At 37.6% G+C, this 25593-nt stretch overlaps 1 protein-coding gene across 1 annotated transcript; it reads left to right on the top strand.

Moving 5' to 3' along the window:
• The first annotated feature begins 386 nt into the window (after positions 1-386).
• On the top strand, positions 387-25182 carry LOC145999156 (glycine receptor subunit alpha-3-like). The gene is made up of 9 exons (XM_083136089.1): positions 387-427; positions 7500-7588; positions 12228-12295; positions 13587-13801; positions 15309-15391; positions 16685-16837; positions 17709-17907; positions 21652-21850; positions 24900-25182. The coding sequence occupies exons 1-9, from the start codon at positions 387-389 to the stop codon at positions 25110-25112; spliced, it is 1260 nt and encodes a 419-aa protein (XP_082992215.1). The 3' UTR covers positions 25113-25182.
• The last annotated feature ends 411 nt before the right edge of the window (positions 25183-25593 follow it).

Below are 25593 nucleotides of genomic sequence, written 5' to 3'. Positions count from 1 at the left end.
AACATTTCTTAGAGGAATTTTTGAGTACCCTCAATCTGAAACTCTCGATTTTTTCTGGCCTAGCACGTCCAGTCTTAGAGATATTTAATGTGAGTTGGAAACAGTGATCATGGCAGCACGATCATCTCTAACAAAGTTTGATATCGAATTCCAGATCTCAAGCTGAACAATAAACATTGACGGATTCAATCAGGTACTCTAGCGTTTCGACAGCAGTCAATGATTTAAATAAACAAAGAGGAATATCACGTTTTCGTCTCTTTTGCTATTGAATATTTCGTGTACAAACTAGAATGTAGCTTATGGATTAGACGTGGTGCTTGGAGCTAGTTTTCTGGTGCAAGAGGCATATCGTGAACTTTCGAAAGGATAAACTAATATCAAACATGAACCTGTGCTTCTACTGGTTTCAGATAGCAATTCTCAGGTGAGTTAATTTTTTGTGTCAGATTAGAGGAAGACAGCATATTCACGTAAGCAACTCAAATATTTATATTTCATAGTATAGGAAAAAGCAGAGTTCTTAAAGGTCCAGGAATTGTAAACAAATTCAATTCCGGTCCGGGAGAGACAATCAGCAAGCGTAATGGGTTCTGGACCGTAAATAACCTTTTTATCTTTAAAGTAATATCAATTCGGTCCTTGAACCTATTTTCCGGATACATTTAAATACGATCCAAGTTCGGCATTGAAATGAAACTAGTGTTGCCCACGGGACGAGACGGAACAGGGTTTTAAAAATTCGAGACGAGAGTAGAGACCGGATGTTTAGGCACTAAAAACATATAAAATAGGCAGGCAAATAAGCACTTATAATTTTCAAAATAGGCAATAAAAAGGCAATGAAATTTAACTCAAAATAATGAAGATAGACATACAAAAAGAAATAGGTGTTTAAATAATATAAAGACTTACCTGTACATTCTTTATAGTTGCTTAAAATAAATCAGGAGCTCATCATTAGAGACAGCAGTTCAATATTGTACTTAATAAATCACTGCAAACAGGAGTCACGTCAGCCCAAAATTTTCCATTGTATAATGGCTACACACAATAGTCTGATAAAAGAAATTGTTGGCTACTCCCAGCCAGTACGCAAATTATTTAAATATACACTTTATCACTGCACACAGGGTTATTTCAGTTAAAAAATTTACACTGTATATTCCACACAGCAGTTCGAAACTGTTTAAATGCATTTCAAGTTTGTAATGTACGTTTTGGCAGTCCATGAATAAGAAGCACTAATTGCGGTACAAGGTATTTCTTCAGGTGATCAACCGACAAGTTATGTCTGCGATCAGACAACACATTTTTTAGAATTGAAAAAGATCTTTCAACCTCCACAGATGTTACCGGAGCATACTTAAAGCAAGCGATAACATGTGGATCTAACTCAGTTTGTATATATTCAGCTTTCAGAACTTGTTGAATTACCCTTAATTTGTCCAAGTTCTTATTAGCTGCAATAACTCGCTAACTGTTATTTTTAAATTTCTTGGAAGCATCGGAAACTAATCCTGGGAACAGGAAATTGTATGCACAGAGTTCAGTCATGTCCCAATTTTAAAGAAAATGCCTAAAATAGGCAACATCTGGCATTTATGAAATAATATAGGCAATATCGTATGAAATAGGCAAAATAGGCAAAATTAAATTGGCTTTAAATGAAGCTAATCCCTCCCCCCTGGCCTTCGCAACATTCGTTTCCATCATATCTCTAACAGGAAAGAATAGGCATTTTGCCTAACATCCGGTCTCTAGTCATGAGACAAACGAATATTTTCGAGACGAGACAGCATTTCCACGAGACGAGACAGGCCAAAGTCTCATCTCGTGAGCAACACTAAATGAAACGATACGCAGGTTGCGGGATCCCAATAGAACCCATTAGAATTTAGAGGTTCCTGAATCTTTAACAACCCTAGAAGACAGTGTTCATGAATAGTTCAATATGAAAGTGTATGAAAAATGTAATACAGTAAAACCTCGTTAATTCGGACTAATGGGGGGATAAGTTGACCGGTACAACGAAAGTCCAAATTAACTGAAATAACCTAAAAGAACAGTAGAAAGTGCATTAAAACTCCGTTTATAGCAACAAGACACGTTTATTATGGTGTATGTAAAGGGCATAGGCCTAAATACACTATACAGTACAGTACAAAGTCTGCGGGAAACAGAACTTCATCAGTGGTTGACTGCCTTTTCTTTGGGAAGTTCTCTTGTTGAGTTCTAGCCACATTTAAAACCTTGCATTCTGCTTTTTCTTCTTTCTTTTTGCCTTTTGCCTGTCCAGATTAAGCGAAGTCCGGCTTATCGGGGTCCGTATTCACGAGGTTTTACTGTATACATGTATCACCAGAGAAGAGGATTATATTTGTACGGTTCATGGTGTAGGAAATGGTGGCAAAAAAACTACACGAATTTCCCCAACTTTTACTTACTTAACGTGCAACTTTTCAGGGGCAAACAATTTGGTTTGATTTATTTTTGTAATTTGGCGTCACTCTTATTGCACTTTTGGCTAATCGCGACGATACGGATGAGTGATATGATCAAATTGATGAAGGGGCACTCACAAAGAACACCCATGCCCAGGCCGGGATTCGAACCCTGAACCTCTGGTGTCGTAGCGCGCTGTGCTAACCTCTCCCCTTCAGAGGTCATCACAAACATCTTTGGCTGTGTTCTCAACAAGTTTGTTTCAAGCAGGAAATGTATCCTTACTGGCAACGTGATTCGAACAAGTATTCTCGGATTACCAGCCAGGTTAAATCGGCGTTAGCTTCCAACGTTTCGAAAGCATACATTGCCCTCATCTTCATGGAATGTATGCAATCGAACGTCGATTTAATAGGACTGCAGAACCGAGAATACTTGTTCGAGTTCGTTTTAAGCTCACTTTTATGACCTGATCGGCTAATCGAGACTGGACATTTTTAAAGGTCAATCTCGATCACAGTGCGTGCCTCCAAAGAAGATCGAATCCGCAAATATAAGGTGACAACGTTACCACTACGTCATCGAGGAGGTTGTTTTACATAAGAGTCTTAAGATAAGTGACAGCCCTCAGTTTCCACGGTTCAACGGATATGCAGTGTTGCCACGTCCAACGTACGTACATTTTTACTTCCTTGTATAAAAATCTGTAAAAAATCGGTTTCGCAATGTAAATTGACAATGCTAATGGTTTATAATAACAGATGCAAAGAGCTTAAAAAAAAAGACCAATATTGTATTTGTAGGACTACCAAATACTAAGAAAATGTTGTTTCGCAAAATTAAAAAGAACAGACAAATTTTAAAAATCTGAAAATTAAGAACTGTATTTAAAACCTTTCTGCCCGCACAGTACTCAAATTTAATCACAAACGGTTCATCCGTTTTATATTTATAGAATTTCAAAGAAAGAGATCGTTTGCAAGACTAAAAAGAACTAACTAACTAACTCTCTAGCCTTCTTAAACCCGAAGGTTCATGGCTGCAGCAACACAGGCCTTCCATCTTTCCCTATCTTGAGCAAGATCTATATACTCTTTTCCATCCCTACCGATTTCCCTTAGGTCCATCTCAACGTTGTCCCTCCATCTTCGTTTTGGCCTTCCTACAGGTCTCTTACCATCAGGTTTCCCAACAAGAATCCTGTAAACTCCTCTTTCTTCTCCCATTCCTGCCACATGGCCTGCCCACCTAAGTCTTCTTGATTTAATTATTCTAATAATATCTGGACATGAATACAAATTATGTAGTTCTAAATTATGTAACCTTCTCCACTCACCTGTCTCCTCATCCCTTTTAGGTCCAAAGATTTTCCTAAGGATCTTATTTTCAAATACTCTCAATTTATGTTCCTCTTTCAATGTAAGGGACCAAGTTTCACATCCATATAATACTACAGGCAAAATTACTGTTTTGTATATTTTAACTTTTAGTTTCTTAGATATTAAAGGAGAAGACAAAAGTTTATGAAGAGAGAAGTAACATGCATTTCCTGAATTAAGCCTACTATTTATTTCCTCTTTAATATAATTTTCATTTGTTAATATTACTCCTAAGTATTTGAATTTGGAAACTGGTTCAAACGAGTTGTTATCAATAATTAGATTTTGATAATTACCTAACACTTGGTTTCGGCCTGTAAGCATATATTTAGTTTTCTCTTTGTTAACTTCCAAACCTATCTCTTTAGCAGTTTTGAAAAATATTTTAGCATTATTCTTAATTGTATTCACATCATCCCCCAGTAAGTCTACATCATCTGCATATGCTAACAACTGAGTCACACCATTTAATTTTAGTCCTTCTTTAGTTTCTTTTACCTTCCTAACAGCATATTCTAAGGTAAAATTAAAGAGCAATGGAGATAATGCATCTCCTTGTTTTAACCCATCATGAATTGTAAATTTGTCAGACATATTAATACCCACACGAATTTTACTTTCTGTTTCACTGGTGCATATTTTTATCATACTAACAAGCTTCTTAGGTATTCCAAACTCTACTAATATATTATATAATTTATCTCTTTTGGCAGAATCATATGCTTTTTTGAAATCAATGAATAGCTGATGGACATTTTGATTATATTCGCACTATTTTTCAAGTGTCTGTCTGATGTGAAAAATTTGATCTGTAGTTGATCATTATGTTTAAATCCACATTGATAATCACCTATAATTTCATTAGCATATGGGGTTAGTCTTGTTAAAAGAATGTTAGATAATATTTTATATGTTGTTGAGAGTAGAGAAATTCCACGGTAATTATTGCAGTTCATTTTATCACCTTTTTTAAACATAGGAACAATTATGGATTCTTTCCACTGCTGAGGGATTTCTTCTTTATTCCATATTAAACAAATTAATTTATGAATTTGACATGTTAATGAATTTCCACCATATTTAATTAACTCAGCTGGTATTAAATCAATGCCAGGTGCTTTGTTATTCTTTAGCCTGTTAATAGCATCTTTAACTTCAGTCAAGTTAGGTTCTGGAACTAAAGGTTCTGCTGTGTGGACTTCATTTACTTCTGATTTATCTCCTACATGGACATTTAAAAGGTCATTAAAGTAGTTCTTCCATCTATTTAGAATATCGCTTGGGTCAGCTAGAAAATCACCGTCCTTATCTTTTATCAAGTTTACTTTAGGTTGCCACCCCTTTCTAAATTCATTTACACCTTTATATAAATCTCTGATATTTTTATTTTTGCTGTTTGTTTCAATTTCGTTAATTTTGCTTTTCAAGTAATCTCTTTTTTTACTTCTAAACGTGCGGTTAACTTCTCGCTTTATTCTATTATAATTGTTTAGATTTGTACCATCAGAGATATTTAACCACCTAAGTCTAGCCTGATTTCTTATTTCTATTAGATTATGACATTCATTATCAAACCATGGCTTACTTTTTCTCGGTTTATGGTATCCTATACTTTCTTTAGCTGCTGATTCTATTGCATTACGTATGTGCTCCCAATTCTTATTTACGTCTGTTTCATTTATATTTTAATCATCATTTAAATCCTGCAAAACATCAAATCTATTTGACAGTTTAATTTGGTAATCTTTCTTAATTCTTTCATCAGTAAACTTTCCTGTATCAAACTTTAGAACCTTTAGATTTTGTTGCTTATGATTTATCACTGAGAGTCTTTCTCTTAATTTAGCAATTACTAAATAATGGTCACTGGCACAGTCAGCACCTCTATGTGTACGAACGTCAATTATACTAGTATGCCTTCTCTTATCAATGAGAATATGGTCTATCTGATTATGAGTTTTACCATCTGGAGAAGACCAGGTATATTTATGGATATCTTTATGTTTAAAAGTGGTACTTTTCACAATTAAATTCTTTGAGGTTGCAAAAGTAATCAATCTTATACCATTATCATTACTTAATTCATGAAGACTTTCTTTACCAATCGTGGGTTTAAATGTCTCCTCTTTGCCAATCTGTGCATTACAGTCACCTAACAGAATTTTCATATCATACTGAGAAAATTTATCAAAGACCTGTTCTAACTCTGTATAAAAATCATCTTTAGTATTATCATCTTTATCTTCCGTTGGTGCATGTATGTTTATTAAAAAAAATTTACACCACCTACCCTGTAAAACTGCATATGATATCCTATCATTAATAAATTCTACTGTTTTAAGAGCCGAGATAATTCTATTATTTATGAAAAAGCCTGTTCCAAAATTATGATTTTCAGTACCACCATAGAAAAAAGTATAATTTTTAGTTTTATAATTCCCTTCTCCTGGCCACCTAACTTCCTGGACAACTACTAAAAAGAAGGTACTTTTATTGTTCTCACGACAACAAAAAAAAATAGAAGGCATACTTGAAAGAAAATTGGTTAGCATAGATTAACGCAGAATTGAATAAGCTAAATTTTGATGTAACTCGTATTTATGTAGGTCTACTGGTTAATTCTCATCTAGAGTACAAACTCAAGTGTCTATATTTAAATTCGACAGTCGCTTCCTTTTTCCTATGTTTTGTTATTTTTTTCCCTTGCTAGTGCTTCTATCCCCCTCTCCCTCTCCCTCCCTTCTTGCTTTCATTCTTGATTCTGTTTTTCCTTCTTTACTTTCTTTCCTCCCTTGCTGCTGTATTTGTTTACATCTTTCTACCTCTCCCATTCTCTCCTCTCGATCTCTCTCTCTCTCTCTCTCTCTCTCTCTCTTTCCTTCTTTCTTATTATGTTTCTTTCTATCATTCTTTTTCTATGTTTCCGCTTCTGCTTTCCCCTATATGTTTTTTCTCTATATCTTACTTTCGATTTTCATTTCCCTTTCATTATTTCCATCTTTCTATCTACCTGGTTTCGCTTTTTCTTTTTCCAGTCAACTTGTGAATGCGGGTTCATTTCTTGCTCTCTGATTGGCTGTTGGAATGTTACGGTGCTCTGATTGTGAGAATATCTTATTTGCGCTGTACGATAGGTTAGGTTAGGTTAGGTTAGGTTAGATTAGATTAGAAAGCAGCAAATTTGCGCTGAAAATAGGAAATAAGATATTCTCACAATCAGAGCACCGTAACATTCCAACAGCCAATCAGAGAGCAAGAAATGAACCCGCATTCACAAGTTGACTGGAAAAAAAAATTCGCCTACCGGGAGTGTTAATCTCTTTCTGTCTTTCATTTCTTCCATGTTTCCCCTGCTTTTCTTTACATCTTCCACCGTCACTCTCTATCTTCTTCTTTGACTTCTATTCTTATGTCTCGTTCATTCCACTTCTATCTCTCTCTCTCTTCGTCCCATCAGAGTGCCCTGTAATATAAATGGATGTAGGCTGCAGACTCTTTGGTTGGGCTTGAGCTCATCCTCGCCCCTCCATTGGTGACGCCACTGAAGACAAATGAAGAAAACAAGAGAAGATAAAGGGGGAAAATGGGTTAGGAAACGAAATAATCTGTTTGCAACATTAAAAGCAAGCAATGAGAAATATTGGTGAATTTTTGCCATCTTTCTTCTACTTTCAGTTTCGTATCCAGACAATGCAAAAGCGAATCCAAGAAGCCGTTCTCGCTACCTCAAAACTACAGCAAAGACTTACCTCCACTGCAAAATGGTAAGTGAATCTCTATGTAAGTACTTTTAGACATGCTATGTATTAGTTTCCTAAATGTGTGCTGCAAACCCTCCCACTACGAGAAGTTACAGTAGAATATACAATATTCTACAGTTAAAATTTAACAGTTTGGCCTGTTAATTTACAAAAACCAGACGCAAACTGTTTTTTCCTGAACTTAGGAACATTCATTTTGTCACCTGGAAGATGAACGATGCTGACGTCATAATCTCATTATTTCCCCGCGTTAACTATGGCCAACGTCACTGCCGGACGCAGTGTTTTATTTCGGAGGGGGCTGAAATTGTAAAGATGGATATTACATAGCTACGTTCAAGGGGGAGGCGAATTACACAGTGAAATATTTCATAATTAATATTTTTAACCTTCGTTTTAAAAGTTGTTCAAAAGCCAAAATAGTAGCTAATTGGAGCTCATTTTATGATAACTTCATGTTTCTTCATGCCGTATTTACATCATACAAATTTTGAAACGATGAAACAAAGAAAATCTCTTTAAAAATAGCATAGGTTATAATTGAGTTTTAAGTCTACTTTTAAGAGAGAGAGAGAGAAGTGCGATATTTAAGCCAACGAGAGAAACAGGACATGACATAGAGTGGGATGAGGCTAGGCAGATAGAAGGGAGAAAAGAATACTAGTGAGAAAATGAAAGGGGAAGAAGACACAATTAACTGGAATGGGGGACTGAAGATAAACAAAGAATGGAAGAAGGTGTTAGAAAGAGTGGAAAGGACAAGAGAGAAAGAGGAGAGAAGAAGGAAGAAGAATGAAGAAAGGATAAGGCAAAGAGCGTGAGATAAGGAGTCCAACCACTTTCCAGATGAAAGGAAATGTTTATCTAAATCGCCTGTTAGATGAAACAACAGTTGACAGGAGAAGGCCACCTGCTGGAATGGAATGTTCTAGATAAACAACTTTCTAATAATCTTGTGTCTGGAGGGGAGTGATTTTTGTGTATATATATCTTCCTGTTCTGTACCTTGTTTCATTTATATTTAGTAAAGAGTTTGCAGAAGACCTTGCTCGAAGGTTGAAACGTAATGTTTAGTTTATGTTTCAGAATAAAATAAATTTCTGCCTTGGTCAGCATATTGAGTTTTTGGTTATCTTGGAAACAAAGTTTAATGGTGTTATCTACTTTTATGCACAGATAGGCCAATTGGGACTGGACCTACAGTTTAAAGTGTGATCCGGAGCACCATATATCTCCACTGGGTATCTAAACCGTGACTCCTTACTTTTGTAGTTTGCAGTTATGATGTTTTTAAAAACGTTTAGCTTATTTAAGAATATTTCAGTTACGTGTTACTGTTTGAAGAACATCATTTGAAACGTACTATTACTACTACTCTGTGAAACCGAAAATTCCAGCAGTGTGTTACAAGAATACTATATACCTCTGCCAAGTGTAAATTTCTTCATCGAATATTCCGACTTTGTTATCTTAAAAAATAAGATTTGAATGGCGTCCTAGGCTTCAGCCCGCGAAGCCTACCACTCGCTACGGCCCTGCATAATTAAAATGTAAACTCGTTTCCCTGTTCTTGTTCACTAAGCCAAGCGTCAAGTCAACTTTGCAGCAGGTTTTCGCATATCTAGATAAAAACGTTCGCGCAAGAATATAGTTCCACTGAGACGGGTTCTATTCCGACACAACTGCATACTTGCAAGAAAACAGTTATTTAATTTGTAAAATACAGACAAAATAATACATCCATTAGCAGGTATGGACTTGATCGGTTGCAATCACTGTGCAGACGAACTAGGATCCACAGATTCGCCAACTGGAGTTTGTATTGCGATGAAGAATCGCTGAAGATCAAGAGCGAGTAGAGCAAGACTGAATACGTTGCAGAGCGCGTGGAATCCGTGATACCAGTGTTGCACATCCCACTATTTTAACCCTGTGTTTATTGTGATGTGAATGATTAATAACGGTGATATACAGCAGCGAGAATGGCTGAATCGAGGTCTCCTGTTCAACGCGCGGTTTTACCGGAGTGTTATTTTGGGCTTCATCCGAAGGGAAAAGCTCTTCAAGTCAAGCAAGTTGTTTTAAATGCATAATCCTCCTTACGACAACATGATCAAAGTAAAACAGGGCGTGAGGTGATTTGCCGTCAATGTTCGCACGAACTGTATCACGGGTGCTGAATGATTTGCAGTTTAAGTTTAGGAAGATGACACGATTGTTTGTTGTTTGACGACAAAAGAATCTCCGCGGTATTAAAAGATATCGCCGTGATAAGAAACATGTTTAGTATTTGGACGAGACGTGCTTTAACTCGGTGGGGGGAGGGGCCGGGGGGCATACATTGAATCAAACATTGAAGGTAGGGTGACCAGACATACTCTTTTTAAGAGTATTATACTCTTTTAGAGGTTCATATACTCTATACTCTTTTCAAAGGGCAAAAATCCCCAAATATACTCTTTTCCTTGCTATTTAATTTCATTCATTATTTTACGCTTAAATATGCGTTAAAATCCACAGAACTGAAAACGTCAAGATGTCAACAAACTGAGGTATTTACTCCATGACTCAAGAATTTCCTATGAACAATTTCAAGTCATTTTCATATTCCATCAACCAGCAAAACATATTTCAAATTCATTGGAATTTAATGATAATGATATTTTTGACACTTACTGTTCAATTTAAAAAACCATTGAAAAACATATTGAAGATTGGGGGGAAAGAAAATAAACAATGATGGGTAAGTGGAGGTCAGTACAGGCTGGGTCAAATTTAAAAGTGATTGTGCCTCTTATAAAATTCTTGTTTACTCTGCCTGGTTCAAATGTTGATTGTGAAAGACTCTTCAGTGTTATTAAAACTTATTGGCGAGAGGAAAAAGTACACTCCTGGTGTCAACACTCGAACAAGTATTGAAAGTGAAATTCAATGTGGACATGACCTGTGAAGAGTTTAGACTGGCAATAAAGGACGATTTAAACATACTCAAGAAAGCAAAATCATCCCAGAAGTATGAATGATGATGCCCATTGGTGAGGAAGTATTTGTAATTAGCTAATTACATTAGACCCATAAGTAATTTGAATCTGTAGAGTGTAGGCCTATTTTATAGGGTCTATAATAGAAGCAATAACAAATAACCACCCTTATTTTCGTTTTCTTTTTATGTTTCGTGCATGCACACCTTCAACCTATAGACTATACTCTTTTTGGTCAACAAATATCTGGTCACCCTAATTGAAGGACACCACCGTGCAAAACCACCGCCAGGGCTAAAGAAACCGACGAGAAAGGAAGAGGGGAAGGGGGAGGCTTATTGTTTCACCCACTGGCGACAATGAAGTCTTTGTTGAAGGCGCATATTTACTGTTCCGTGCAAAGGAAGGGTGATTATCAGCAAGAAATGGACAGACCAAGATTTGAATCCTGGTTTAGTTAAGTGATTCATAAATTGAAACCAGAGTAATAGCAGCAGACAATGCACCTGATTGTCACCAATAACAAATCATGCTTTTTTTGCTGGTATAACTTGAAGTGCGTGTGTCTTACAGTAACGGATGTATTGCGAATGAAGCAACCAAGTTTTTCATAAATGTATTTCTTTCTAAACCAAAAACAATAATTTGTCATTAAATTCAAGAGGGGCCTATCCTTGTTTAATTTTATCTTTGTTTATTTTTCTTTTTGTGTGCTCGAAATATACGCACATGCTCTCATGTTTAGAAGTTATTTCGCATTTATATTAAGTAATGAAACATTTATTAAATAGTCTATGCGCAGAAAGTACTTCTAAAATTTTATGTTTCAAGAGACAAAAAGAAGCAAAAATACATTCCGCTTGACATGCATGTGGGTTTTGATGTGTTGTGCGGTTGGCAATACTGTGGATTTTCTCAGTGTCTACGATGTAAGCAGCGGCGGTTGAGGCAAGACTGACACGGAAGATTCTGAGCTCAGTTCTCGCGCAGATTGATATATAAAACCTGCTGCAAACTTAGCTTGACGCTTGGCTTAGAGGAGGAATATTTGCTGGTGGCTTTGCAGGTGATACAGAATGAGAAATATAGAGAGATGGAGATAAAATACAAAAAAAAGAGAGGGGTAGTTAAAATAGAAAAAGAAAGAAAGGATTGGAAAGAGGAGAAATAGAAGGGGAAAGATATTTGTAGAGAAGAGGATGCAGAGAAAGATAGAAAAAACGGAGGGGAGACAAATTGCAGAGAGAAGGAGTAAGTAGAGATGGATGGAAAGAGCAGAAATATAGAAAAATCTAGGCAGAAAGTGAAAGATTTAATGGAGAGAGGCAGAAGAGAGAGAAACACGAAAAAGATGGGGAGAAAGACAGGATGAGGAGAGGAACATGAGAGAAACAAGATAACGATTCAAAAATCGAAAAAAAGGAAGATGAAGACGAAGTGGAGAGAAACACAGGGATGATTGAAAAAATATAAAGAAAGGTAGAAAGAGATCACCAATGGACATTTTTTTCTGAATGAAAGTTTAGTGTGTGTGTTGTAAATGTTAATCTAAACGCTAGGGGGGAAGGAGTTGATTCCACCTACCTTTCATAATCTTGCATGTTGTGTGTGTGATTTTCATTGAAATAATGTGTTACCCTTCTTTGTTTTCTTATTTTTAGGTCAGCCAGTGACAGTGTATGTGCAGATTCTTATCTATCAGATTTCAGAAATCAACGAAAGGAATAGGGTAAATACATGTGTTTAATATGTAATGTAGAGCTGGAGTTGAGTTGGTGTTTTAAGTCCACTTTATGCACAGTAAGGCTAATCGGGACTGGACCTACAGTTTAAAGTGGGATCCCAACCCCTTGTGCCTCCTCCTGGTATCGGGGAGGCCCCATGAAATGTAGAGGTCTTGCTACATTGTACTGATAGCTAATCTCGCTGTGAAAATTAAGAAGAAACACAATTCATATGCAGTAAAATCTTTTTGATAAGCACGAATACCAAATATAGAAACAAAATAAAGAACTCTTGCGATCATGTACTATATAAACCCTCACATGTATGTTTAACACATTGTTTTTAAATCATTAACATATTATTAAAGCGTAGACTAACTTAGAAATAATGAAATATATGTCACTCATTAATAGTAAGATAGGAATGTTTGTAAGTAAGGAAGCATCAACATTACATTCTAGTAGCAAGAGATATTAGTGTTGAGCAAGCATTAAAGTAACACAGGTATGCGGAAATTGTTAAAGGCTTGGTTAAGATTGGAATGTGAGGAGTGAATGACTTGGAGTCAGGACATGTCAGGGGACTGAATAAATAGGAAATTGAAAGTAAATGAGGGGCCCTTTTTGTTTGGAACGACCAGGAGGAGGGAGTAGGATTGGGGCTCTTAAAAAGACTGGAGTTTGAGTTGAGTACGGAGCAGATTCTTTCATCTACAACAAAGACAGGTATTTACCTTTCACCTTATCATGCCAAGTCAGTCTTGAAGAGTCTGAACTCCATGTTTAGTATTGCCATTCCATTATTTGTGTAACTCTCGTATTGGGCCAGTTTGTGCCCTCAATAGCCAAGCGAGTAGTATTAAGCTACGCCACCAGAATTCGATTCCCATACCGTAGGGTATGATACGAAAGAAAAATGATTTACTTCTACCAACAATTTAATCTTCTATTCTTAAAATCTTGGCGATTTCCTTATCTCTTTCTTTAGGTGTTAACTACCAAATTTCCCTTACCAACCAACCAAGATGTAGGCTACTTTTGTGTACAGTCATAGACATTTCTGCGTTGTAACAGTCCCACTGATACTCAGAAGTGTCCGTGACTGTACTTGGCATGTGAATAATGTTTGGTTCTGGACTCAGTCAAAATATGAGTTATCTTCCACGTCGCAGTGGCTCAACAATAAGCATATGCTATTAACGAAAACAGCAAAAATCAGCAGAAAATTAACAAAACAAAAATGAAGCCTTCTGTTGTCACCTGTACCAGTTATAAAACACAAAATTCTTATTTCAGAATGTGAAGCTGAATTTGTACTTCTTCCTCCGTTGGAAGGACTTTCAGGCGAGCACGACACAGAAGTCCGTTGGCCTCCAAAAGGAAGACATGAAGCTGTTTTGGAAACCAAAGATGGTCGTCATGAACATGGAGTCCATGGCTCCAAAAGTCGCCATTGAAGAAATGATCTACTTCTTCGTAACTGAAAATCACTGGATTCGATACTTGTACGGGTATGTTACCCTATTTCTTACATACCAAGTTCTTAATTTAAACCCTATATTATCTCAAACGAAAATGCAATTGAGAATAATTTGGTGATATGAATGAAACTAAGAAAGTACTCCAACGGGCATGAATAAAACTATCCACTTTATTATCACTCACAATGTTTTGAGCACACTCTCCAATCTAATCTAATATATAAAAATTGATGTATGTGTGTGTGTGTGTGTATGTTTGTTCCGGCATAACTCTCGAACGCCTGGAGCGATTTCAACCAAACTTAATACACATATCACTTGCAATGTGGAAAGAAATGCTGTGGGGTGAGACACCGATGGAACCCCTAGGGGTGAGGCTGGGAAGGGGACATAAAATAGTATTACGTTGCGTGGCATTTTCGTGTCATATCCTGCAAGTCATGCTTCCCGCTACACAGCACGGCGAAGTTGGTTGCCTACACATAAGGTGCGATGTTGCTATCCTGGAGCAATTTCAACCAAACTTGGTAGACATGTCACTTACAAATCTGGAAAGAAATACTGTGGGGGTAAGATACCCCTGGCACCCTGGGGAGGCCCTCAAAGACTAACGATTCACTGGCGGACACAAAATTCTCTCCACTGCGTCGTCAGTTTCACATGAAGAAGTGAATTCTCTAACCTGCTCCTTTCTTTTCTAACATCATTGTTAACGGAAGTTCTGTAACGTTGCATCTGTAACCAAGGAGTTCCACGTTCAATTCTCGGTGGAGACACGTTCATATTCGCCGGCCCCCGTGGCGGAGTAATTAGCACATCGCGTTACGACGCCAAGGGTCCCAGGTTCGAATCCTGACTTGGGCATCGATGTTTGTGAGCGTCCATTCATCAATTTCATAACATCATCATCACTCTTCCTCATCTTCGCAAATTAGCCAAAAGTGGCACAAAAAAAGCGAAGTCCTCGATACCCGGTGGAGGCACATGCTGGTTCGGATCCCACTTTAAACTGTAGGTCCAGTCCCGATTAGCCTTACTGTGCATAAAGTGGACTTAAAACACCAAATCAATCAATCAATTAATCAATCAAAAAGCAAAGTATAATAAAACAAATCAATCTATCAAAACATATTAGGGACCAAAGTTCACGGACTCGAGTCCTGGGTTAGTAATGTACTATGTTCGTCAATTTCATCTAATCATGACTCATCCTAAGCGTCGCGATTAGCCTAAACTGTCAGAAATGCGTCGTAAAATAATCGAAATACAATGCATACACAAAATAAGGGCATTCCCAACGTTACATTCTATCACGCTCCTCAATGGCAAAATTCTGGATCCGCGTATGGTAACAGGATAATACATTTGTACACTTCAAGATAGCTAGATTATTCCCTTTGAAGTTCCTGCAACATTCAGTTAATTTAGGAGGTAATATATCCAGGTCTGGCTCCAGACTCGATCTAATATTAAGTATACATCAATGAAATGTCTACTTTAAACGTAAATTAAGAAATTATTTCCTTTTTCCCGACAGAGTCCTCCTGGTACTGCCATGTCCTTTCGAGTTCAAAGATTTCCCCTTCGATATACAGAAGTGTCAGATGAATCTTACTATGAGTAAGTATCGGCAAGGTATTCAGTGTACTCAAGTATGATTACAAAATGTTGTGTAGAAAAGCTCAGAGAAAGCATAGACTTCTTTTTTATCTTTTTAAGGAACACAAACACGCGCATTATATGTATTAATTTTCAATAAAAGACAGAATATTAAAATTGAAAAATTAATTGTTTTCAATTTGCGCTGTAATGATATATGGTCAACTGTTTATCAGACATTTACAGATGTGATTAGTTAAGTTCGTCATTCATTATTTCTCTAGAATATCAATCGTGTTTCTTTCGATTAATATAAATATTCGTAATAGCATAAGTTGATAAATTGATTTAAAATGTTTCGAAAGTTGTGTTTGTTATTTTTACCATTACTAGAATATTCATAATATTAACAATCTACAATATTGTTTGTAATTTACTTATAATATCAATTACAATATTTGTAGTATAATTATAAATATTATCTCTCTTTTCGAGGACGAAGTTGTATTCTTATTATTTTTTGTCGGATATCATACTACCTCTCTTCAGATGTGATGCAGAGCGTTTTTGGTACCGAATCGTAAGATTGCGTTAGGTTTTTGTAGTTCTGCTGTAGTCATAGGCGTCGGGGGGGGGGGGGGGGTCGAACTGGTCCGGCGCCAACACCCCTCCCTCCCCCAGGAAATTGGCAAGTTACAACAGAGCAGAAAGCGTGTTATTTTTATGGTTAACAATAATTACATTTTAATAACCAAAGTAAAACATGTTTTAGAATGAAAAATTGAGTATAATATACGTTGTTCATATTCTACCATTTAATCCAAAGAAATTCAAAATTCCAAAAGTTAGAGTTTTATGTTAAAGAACAAATTAAATAAATTTTATGATTTAAATATTCAACCCCCCCCCATCTAACTTTTAAAGCTTTTTCTTGGACGAGGAATGTAAAAGTTAATAACAAAATATTATAAAATAACCATGCATTTCAGTGCACTAACTGGTTGAAATGTAAAAGGATAATAATAAAAACAGTTGTGATGGATATTCACAGAAAAGTCTCCCGTATGATATAATAATAATAATAATAATAATAAATTATTTTCATGAAGTTGAATTCATTAGTTTATAACAGTTATTATTGTAAATAATCTTAACCATGAAAATAATAATTATTACTGTTATTTCTGCTATTCAAGTTTTATAAGGGGGCTGACCCCCCTTAGAAAAATTCCTGGCAACGCCCATGACAGTAGTAGATCGAAATAAAACAGGCAACGTGATGTAACGTGTTTATGTTTTCTTGCCTTGGCATAGGGGTACACGGAACGAACGCAGTCCAGTTGGAGTGGGGCAAAGAGCATCCAGTCGCCTTTAGCAGTTTCAAAGGACCAATCAAGGAAGAGCTGCCGACTTACGATGTTCGAATATGCGCCGTGAAGGAAGCAGCTGTCCGCTATGGAGCAAGTGGTAATGACGATTATTATTTTATTATTTGCATTTCTCGTATTTACCAATCGCGACGATGAGGATGACAGATTAACAGAAGAGTGAAGAAGGGACACTTGCAAAGGAAATCTGATGGACAGGAAGGGACTCCAACCCTGAAACTTCGCCTGCTTGCAGAGTCTCTCACCTAGACTGTAATACACTTCTACCACAGATAAGGGTATATATACACCCTTATCTGTGCGTGTGACTGGGAAGCAACCCTGGAAGTTTAGGGCAGCCGGAGCGTGGTGTAGATCAAAGCACTTTCGCAAATGGCTGAGATTAAGATTACACTTGTAACTGTACCAATTCATACAACAAAAGTGCATCAACTTTGATTTGACGCATTTAGAATTCTGTATGTACAATTCTGTTCAGTTAAAGTGGCACATACTTCAACTGTCCAACCGTAAAAATGTGCCACTTTATGTGAACAGGAGTGTACAAAGAGGAAGTGTAATGTCGGTAGTGTACTGATTATGAAGAATGAATTAGACTTAGGAAGCTGTAAAATTAGTCTTTCATATTTCTAACTCACTCATTACTATTTAGAAGTAACAAATCTCGAGTAAGACCAAAGTCAGACACGTGACTTGCTAGAAATCCTTTTGGCCAATCCCAGCGACATCTATTGTGCAGAACGTCTGTGCGTCGGAAATAATGCATACTGAACTAATCAACCGCAGTCAAGCTTGTGACCAAATCTTACGAATTATGCATATAAAATCAATATACCTACGAAAGAGCTAATAATTGACCGATTTGCACCCAACTATTCCTTACAAGTCACGTGGTTTCGTGTACTCTGACTTCGTTCTTTCAGTGGACAAACATCCTCTTGTCTTTGCAGGCAACTTCTCTCGACTGGTGACCAACATTATCCTTGCGAGGGGCTTGAGGAGCTACCTCCTCACGATGTACGTTCCGTGCACCATATTTGTGTTCGTGTCGTGGTGCAGCTTCACAGTGAACCCCGAAATAGTTCCTGGAAGAGCCATCATGATTGTCACCAGCCTTCTGTCTCTCATCACAATGTTCCAGTCAACCACGTAAGTACAGAATTCTATAATGTTGTTCTTTCTTTCTTGAAATCTCACACCCTGGAATCAAACCTGGGTTTCGTGGCTATGACAGCCAGAGGTCCCGGGTTCGAATTCCGGCATGGGTGTTCTTTGTGAGTTTAGATTGAGTGATTTGATTGCTTTATTTTCCTTTGCTTTTCTGCCACTTTTGGCTAATCGCGAAGATGAGGATGATTGATTGATTGATTTGGTGTTTTAAAGTCCGTTTATGTGGAATCCGAATCACTATGTGCCCCCACCGGTATCGAACCAGGGACCCCTTGATTACAAGGCAACTACGCTCCCTCATTGAGGAGGCCCGATGAGGATGAGTGACGATAAGATTAAATTGATAAAGGGTCACTGACAAACAACACGCAGTTCCAGGATTCGAACCCAGGACTCCTGGAGTCGTAATGCGCTGTGCTAACCACTCCGCCACGGAGGTCGGCTGTTCTATGTGAGTCCCTTCATCAATTTCATCATGTAATAAGCCATTATCATCGTCGCGATTAGCCAAAAGTGGCAAAAATGCGGCGTATAATAGCAAAAATAAATCAAATACCACGTACAAGAAAACAATTGGTGGTTTCCAAGAGACTGTACTTTATTTTACTCCTGAAATCTAAAACTTCCTGACAAATTAACCTAAAATGTCTCAAATTCGTCCTTGAACACTTTTCACTTCTAACTGGTGCCTCTACTATTATATTTACTAATTATATGAGTACGAAATAAGCCTAAATATATAGAACTATATGCTAATGTGAAAGTTGCATGATGTACATTTAGATGCTTCTTTTGAGCCCCTGAACAAGCTTGGAACTAAGCACTTTTGTATCCTAAATGTTCAATTTTGACCCAATTTTGTGATGGCAACCAGATACATAACTACAACATAAAACATTGTTGTCTTGTAGGTCTTTGAAACTATCTCAATGTGTATATAACTGAGTATATACCAGGTGGTTATAATTAAAGTGACGGTGTTCAGAGTGGTACAGCACGGGCTGTAATGAGAGTAGCAGTCTAAAACTTCGTAGATATGCTAATGAAGCAATGCGCTCGCGAATTATGAAAAAAAAGTTCCAATTCTCGCCACCAGGGTAAAAAATGGCGCTGTAAGCAGTCAAAACGTGGAATTTTTTGTAACTCTGACGTCAAAGTCGGTGACATTGCCTAACCATTGTGTGAGCTCCCTGGTTGTTGTTGGTGACGCTTGTTGCTTTTTCCTTTAGTAATGTTCATGTGTACTTCGAATAGTGAAATTGTAGCGATATTTTATTACAAAGAGTATTGTTTTCTGCGATTTATAGTGTTTTTCCTGTAACTATACCAAGTTTTGACTGCTTACAGCGCCATTTTTACCCTGGTGGCGAGAATTGGAACTATTTTTTTTTTTTTTTTTTTTTTGCATAATTCGCGAGCGCATTGCTTCATTAGCATATCTACGAAGTTTCAGAGTGCTACTCTCATTACAGCCCGTGCTGTACCACTCTGAACACCGTCACTTTAATTATAACCACCTGGTATAATAGCGATATTTATGAATTGCGAAAACTGTACTGTAATACTGATGCAAATGAGGTGGATGATTGTCTTGAAACCAGGGTTGTTAAAGGTTCACGAATTTTAAATAAATTCAATTCCGGTCCAGTAGAGAAACTCAGCAAGCGTAAATGGTTTCTGGACCGTAAAGAACCTCTTTATCTGTAAAGTATTTCAATTCGGTCCCGAAACATTTTTTTTCCGGATCAATTTAAATACGGTCCAGCAACCATTTTTGAATGAAACAACGGCCTACTTGGATCGAATTGAAATTGTGCGAGATAAAAGGTTTCCGTCTTGTTGTGGAGCCCAAAAGAACCCATTAGAATTTATAGGTACCTGCACCTTTAACAATCCTGGTTGAAACTGCTTAAGTGAAAATCGGACACACACACACACACACACACATCCTTTTTCATCTTGTTACTAAGACAAATTAAGCCTTACAATGGATGAAGAGATGCAAATAACTTTTAATTTTGGTGGATTGAAATTGGTTTAACACTAGAACCGCGTAAGCGGTCAGTGCTGAATTTCAAATTGCTGTGAAGTCGATAATATCTATTCGAATCATCTGAAATTCCTTCACTTTTGTTCTTTTTACGTTGTGAATATATTTTTGACTTAAAAATTTTAAAATATAAATTTATTATGAAGTTATTCATCGAAATACCTCCAACCGCGGGAGCGGTCAAAATGACCGCTGTGCAGTACCCTCCATGTTTTATGCAAAGGTAAACAGAAAAATGCAAACCTCCTTTCGGGAGATGTATTACAAAATAAAAGATGTGTACTGAAACAATTAAAAAAATTTAAACAAACTATAAATATAACCCACTTTTTCCATGGCGGTCAATTTGACCGCTGTAGCGGTTCTAGTTATAAAATAAGCCCGCGGTTCTAGTGTTAAAACCTTTCAAAAGTGATTTTTATTGAATGAAAACAACGTTTTGCTGTTCTAAGTACGAACTGAATCTTCTGTTCAGTTTAACATCGAATATTAATTACAGTATTGTGTTAAGAATACATGTGAGTGCGTTCTACTGAGGTGCATATTATTATAATGTTTTCCTTACTTTCCTATACTATATCCTGGGAATCTTTGGAGTAAGGGCGCGCATAACAGTAGAGAAGGGGATATAGCGAGTACAGTGCAGCAAGCGAAGCAGTACATGCTGCTGCAAAGGTTGGGAACACCAGTCGCTTATTCCCCTCCATGAAATCCCATTCCCTCTCACGTTTTCATTGCTCGAGCGCCATCTCGAGATTCCAGGGACAGACTATAGGTCAGTGACATTGAGTAGAAATCACTGAACGATATACAGCGTGTCCCGCTTATACGTATAATAAAAGAAAAAATCACAACTTTTTTATTTACCAATATTTTTTGTCCAAACTTTGTACAAACATGTAACAACTCAGAAATTGTTTTTACAAATCAAACCGGTTGTGAGCCTCAAGCTACACGTTTTGAAGCATGTGCGTGGTAATGTTGCTTACTGCAACCACAATTCTTTCACGCAAATCTTGCAAATCTCTAACCGGTGTACAGTAAACTTCGTCCTTAACACACCCCCACTACAAAAAATCACACATAGTGAGGTCTGGTGACCGTGGGGGCCATTCAATAAAATCCGAACCTCTTCCTATCCATTTTCCATTGAAATGCTCGTCCAGGAAGTCTCTAACGAGATTTGAGAAATGAACCGGTTTCGCGTAACTGTTTTTCCCATTTCTTTATTGAAATGTACGATGGAACTACTTCTTTAGCACCTAAACCATAACGTGCACGAAATCGTCTCTGCACAAGTGTCACAGACTTCACTTCAGGCAACGTTAAAACACAAAACACCTGTTCTTGAGGCGACCACATGACGAATGGCCACTGAGAAACTGATAATATCAGTATTCAAGACATTCTGGATACTGCGCATGCGCAACTACCACTGAATGTGTTGCTAAAATAAATTTCTGAGTCATTCTTTAAAATGAAGCAACAATCACATCATTCTGACAGTTTGTTTAGAAGTTATGCATTTTTCTTTTTATTATACGTATAAGCGGGACACGCTGTAGTACCGAAAAAATTCCTATGAGAACATAACCTAAACATTATTCCAGCACATTCTGATTACTAACATGAACATCACATTAACTTGATAACTGTGGTTATTTCTTTTCCAGGTCCAAATCACCGCCATCTGTCCAAATCCAGGCTCTGGACATCTGGATCATCATTTGCATGTCTTTCGTGTTTGCGGCACTTCTGGAATATGCGACTATCCTCTACCAGTTAAAATCAAGACCGGCAGATTCTGATGGGATCAAGAGTGCATTTACTCCAATAAAACACCTGGCATTGTACAGGCAGTACAGACGAAGGGTGCGTATTAGGTATGGACGATATCGGAAATTTGATGTCGCAATATAATGTCAAGTAAATATCGTCACAGACGATATGAACGATATTTTTCCCCCGTATCGTGATATCGGCGATATATTGCTAAAATATCGTGACGACATATTGCCAAATATCGTGACGATATCGATATATCGTCTAGTTTATATCGCCTGGACAATATTTGTTCAATATCGCTAGTGCGTATGTATCGAAAGAGCACCCCTCTTTTAATGTAATAATAATAATAATTCAAAAATACATTGTGAAGTTTCTCCGGCCTTTAGTCACACGCAATTTTATTCCCGGCAAAAGAAAAGTGCACAGTAAAGCTAATCGGAACTGGACCTACAGTTTGAAGTTGCATCCGAGCCAACATGTGCATCCACCTGGTATCGAACCCGGGACCCCTTGATTACAAGGCAACAATGCTACCACTGCACCATCGGGGAGGCCCTCCACCCCCTCAACGAAAATGAGATTGAAAGCTTATAGTCAGTGATGTGCGTCTACGCGTAAACAACGATAGTCTACATTCTACACATAGACTATTTTATACACGTAGATTACGTAATCTATGTAAAGAACATGGCGAAAGGTGATAACTTATCAAAGGGCGTCGTGGATTTAAAAAAAATATATATATACTGCATATCAGTTGCTGATGTGTGAAGAGAACTTTTCATACTCTTTCTTCCAAATTCGAACAATTTCTCACCTAGGAAGAAACCTAATATAGGAAATATTCTAGTGTTTTATGGGGAAAATAGCACTTTTGCCTCACGACTGCCATCTGTTGTTGTTTTTTGCATACTATTTATTTTCTTCCATAGTTGATATAGAAGAGAAGAGAAATTTTGTTGTAAATAGGATTCTTTTCATTTCGTTAGTAACCAATATAGTTGAAAATGTCACTTTCCTTTCATGAAACCCTTGAAAATTAATTTTAATGCACTTTAGATTGTCTACGTAGTCTATGTAAACTACAGCCCAATGTAATCTACGCGTAGATTACGTGTAGACAACGCATGTAGGCGTAAACTTATAGTCTACGGCACATCACTGCTTGTAGTATACCATTTCTTAACTATGTAAGAAACACAATTGAAAATACATTCGTATCCATTAATGGTTCAGTCATGAAAGAATTCCTGCGGAGAAGTATGCAGCCTTGTAGATTTAAGGACACCATTCTGCAACTGATCAACCGCACCGAGCCAGAACAGCAGGTTCTTTCCCTCTTAAGTTTTCATGACATAATGCTGATATTTTATACGTAGTTCTCAAGAAACTTGTAGTTAGGTTAGATGGACGTTAAATTAGGTCAAGTATTCCGTGCAGGAATACAGGCGCGTGACTGCAACGAGGGAGATCCAGTTAGATTGCCGGAAGGGTGGGGGAGAGGTGATCTCCGGTGGGAACTTTTTCGAAAATGACCCTGTATACAAAGGCTCTGGGACACGCCCAGCCTGTCACAAGTACACTTTATGCATAGGAAGGCTAATCGGGACTGGACTTACAATTTGATGTGGGATCCGTATCACTATATGCCTCCTCCACTCTTGATAAATCAGGAAATAAGTGAGTAAATTGTCGTTGATGAGCTCAGTGTGTGTTCTGTCCTATCACTTAAATGAAGTAAAAATAAAAATCTTCTCTGAAAAACAAGGTAAATGTTAAAATGTAATTTATATAATTTATGTCATATCGCTTTGTTACATTTTTGTAACATCGTTTAATTAATACTGCATGCCGTTAATAGTAAAAATAGTAATACAGAAAATAATGTGTTTTTTACATTCTTGATAAACGGTATGGGGGTCCGGCAGAGCTTGTTTGGTCTAGGGGTGGCAAAGAGGTAAATCCCGTCCTGCTCAACTAACTAACTAACTCTCTAGCCTTCTTAAACCCGAAGGTTCATGGCTGCAGCAACACAGGCCTTCCATCTGTCCCTATCTTGAGCAAGATCTATATACTCTTTTCCATCCCTACCGATTTCCTTTAGGTCCATCTCAACGTTGTCCCTCCATCTTCGTCTTGGTCTTCCTGCAGGTCTCTTACCATCTGGTTTCCCAACAAGAATCCTGTAAACTCCTCTTTCCTCTCCCATTCGTGCCACATGGCCTGCCCACCTAAGTCTTCCTGATTTAATTATTCTAATAATATCTGGACATGAATACAAATTATGTAGTTCTAAATTACGTAACCTTCTCCACTCACCTGTCTCCTCATCCCTTTTAGGTCCAAAGATTTTCCTAAGGATCTTATTTTCAAATTCTCTCAATTTATGTTCCTCTTTCAATGTAAGGGACCAAGTTTCACACCCATATAATACTACAGGCAAAATTACTGTTTTGTATATTTTAACTTTTAGTTTCTTAGATATTAAACGAGAAGACAAAAGTTTATGAAGAGAGAAGTCCTGCTCGCCGTTATTTATCCCAATCTTCTATTAGACAGGAAAATAATGAATTATAACTATATTTTATCATCGTGAATGTCACCAATTAGCTTAGCGACTCCGAAAGCTATGGAGGTCATTTTTCACCCCCCTCTTACCCCCCATGCCGATAGGTGGTGAACTTGGAGTTGAACGGCATTTACATAGCAATTTCGCACCTTCTGTGTAGGCAACCAAATTCGCCGTGTGTGTAGCGGGAAGCATAACTTTCAGGATCTGACACACGAAAAATGCCACGCAACAGAATACTATTTTATGTCTCCCTCCCACCACCAGGGGTGCCAGGGGTGTCCTACCCCGACAAAATTCCTTTCCAGGTTGCAAGTGATATGTGTACCAAGTTTGGTTGAAATTGCTCCAGGCGTTCGAGAGTTATGCCGGAACAAACACACACACACACACACATACATCTTTATATAGATTGCTAGTTTATGAAGTGTTATATTAGACCTTAACGTTTACTTTTATTCGGATTTTTGCCATGCTTTACGCTCTGTACATTCATATCTTTAGAGTCGAATGTTAGCAAAATGTGGAAGTTGGCAGGGATTAATGCAGTTTCATCCCTTACAGGTTTCAACCACAAAACCCAATAAATTCCGATCTTGGGTGAAAAAGATTGCGTCTAATATTCGGATGCCAGCCACCGGTACTGATAAGTGGCCAAAGGAGGATAGGGTATCCATATTTCTGTTCCCTTCCACCTTCATCGTCTGTGCCACCATCTACTGGACTTCTTACTTACAGAGGAGACGTCAGCTGGATGAAGAACACACCTGCAACTGACTGTTACCTCCACGTGCAAGTGAAGACATTCTCATGTACATGTAAATATACGAGGGTTAAGACATAAGTCATGGCAACTATTTTTTTCTCGCAAACAGGGGACAACACGGAAAATCTAAGATATAAGTTTGAATGGAATGTACCTTCGAATGAAGCCACCAGATGAAGTCTGGATGCAGGAGACTCTTGTAGGGAAGAGGCAGAACACAGGACATTGGACAACAGTGTTTTATTATGGCATGAACAACAAGTACACAAGACTACACTGTTCAACAACCTTCAAAGTATTCACCCAGGTTATCCGCTTGTGTTTTATTATGGCATGGCACCTATCCTCTCGTAAACACTGTTCAATCACCATCACCCGTACATCTTTGTCCTTGGACACACTGCAAGGCAGATCGGCAGTTGACACTCTGCCCTGTTTGAAGGCCTCCACCCACCTCGCCACTGTTCGATAGGGCATGGCATGCACACCCAG

Source organism: Lepisma saccharinum, chromosome 15 (genome assembly GCF_977018435.1).
Source record: "Lepisma saccharinum chromosome 15, izLepSacc3.1, whole genome shotgun sequence".
Taxonomy (NCBI): Eukaryota; Metazoa; Arthropoda; class Insecta; order Zygentoma; family Lepismatidae; genus Lepisma; species Lepisma saccharinum.
Note: the sequence above shows the minus strand (reverse complement) of the source record. Positions and strands in the feature narration are given on the sequence as shown.

Bases quoted from the DNA above. Each gene is read 5' to 3' on its own strand.
- LOC145999156 (XM_083136089.1), top strand. From the start codon at position 387: ATGAACCTGTGCTTCTACTGGTTTCAGATAGCAATTCTCAG. The intron at 428-7,499 runs GTGAGTTAATTT...TTCTACTTTCAG, and splicing joins TTTCAGATAGCAATTCTCAG to TTTCGTATCCAGACAATGCA. The intron at 17,908-21,651 runs GTAAGTACAGAA...TTTCTTTTCCAG, and splicing joins ACAATGTTCCAGTCAACCAC to GTCCAAATCACCGCCATCTG.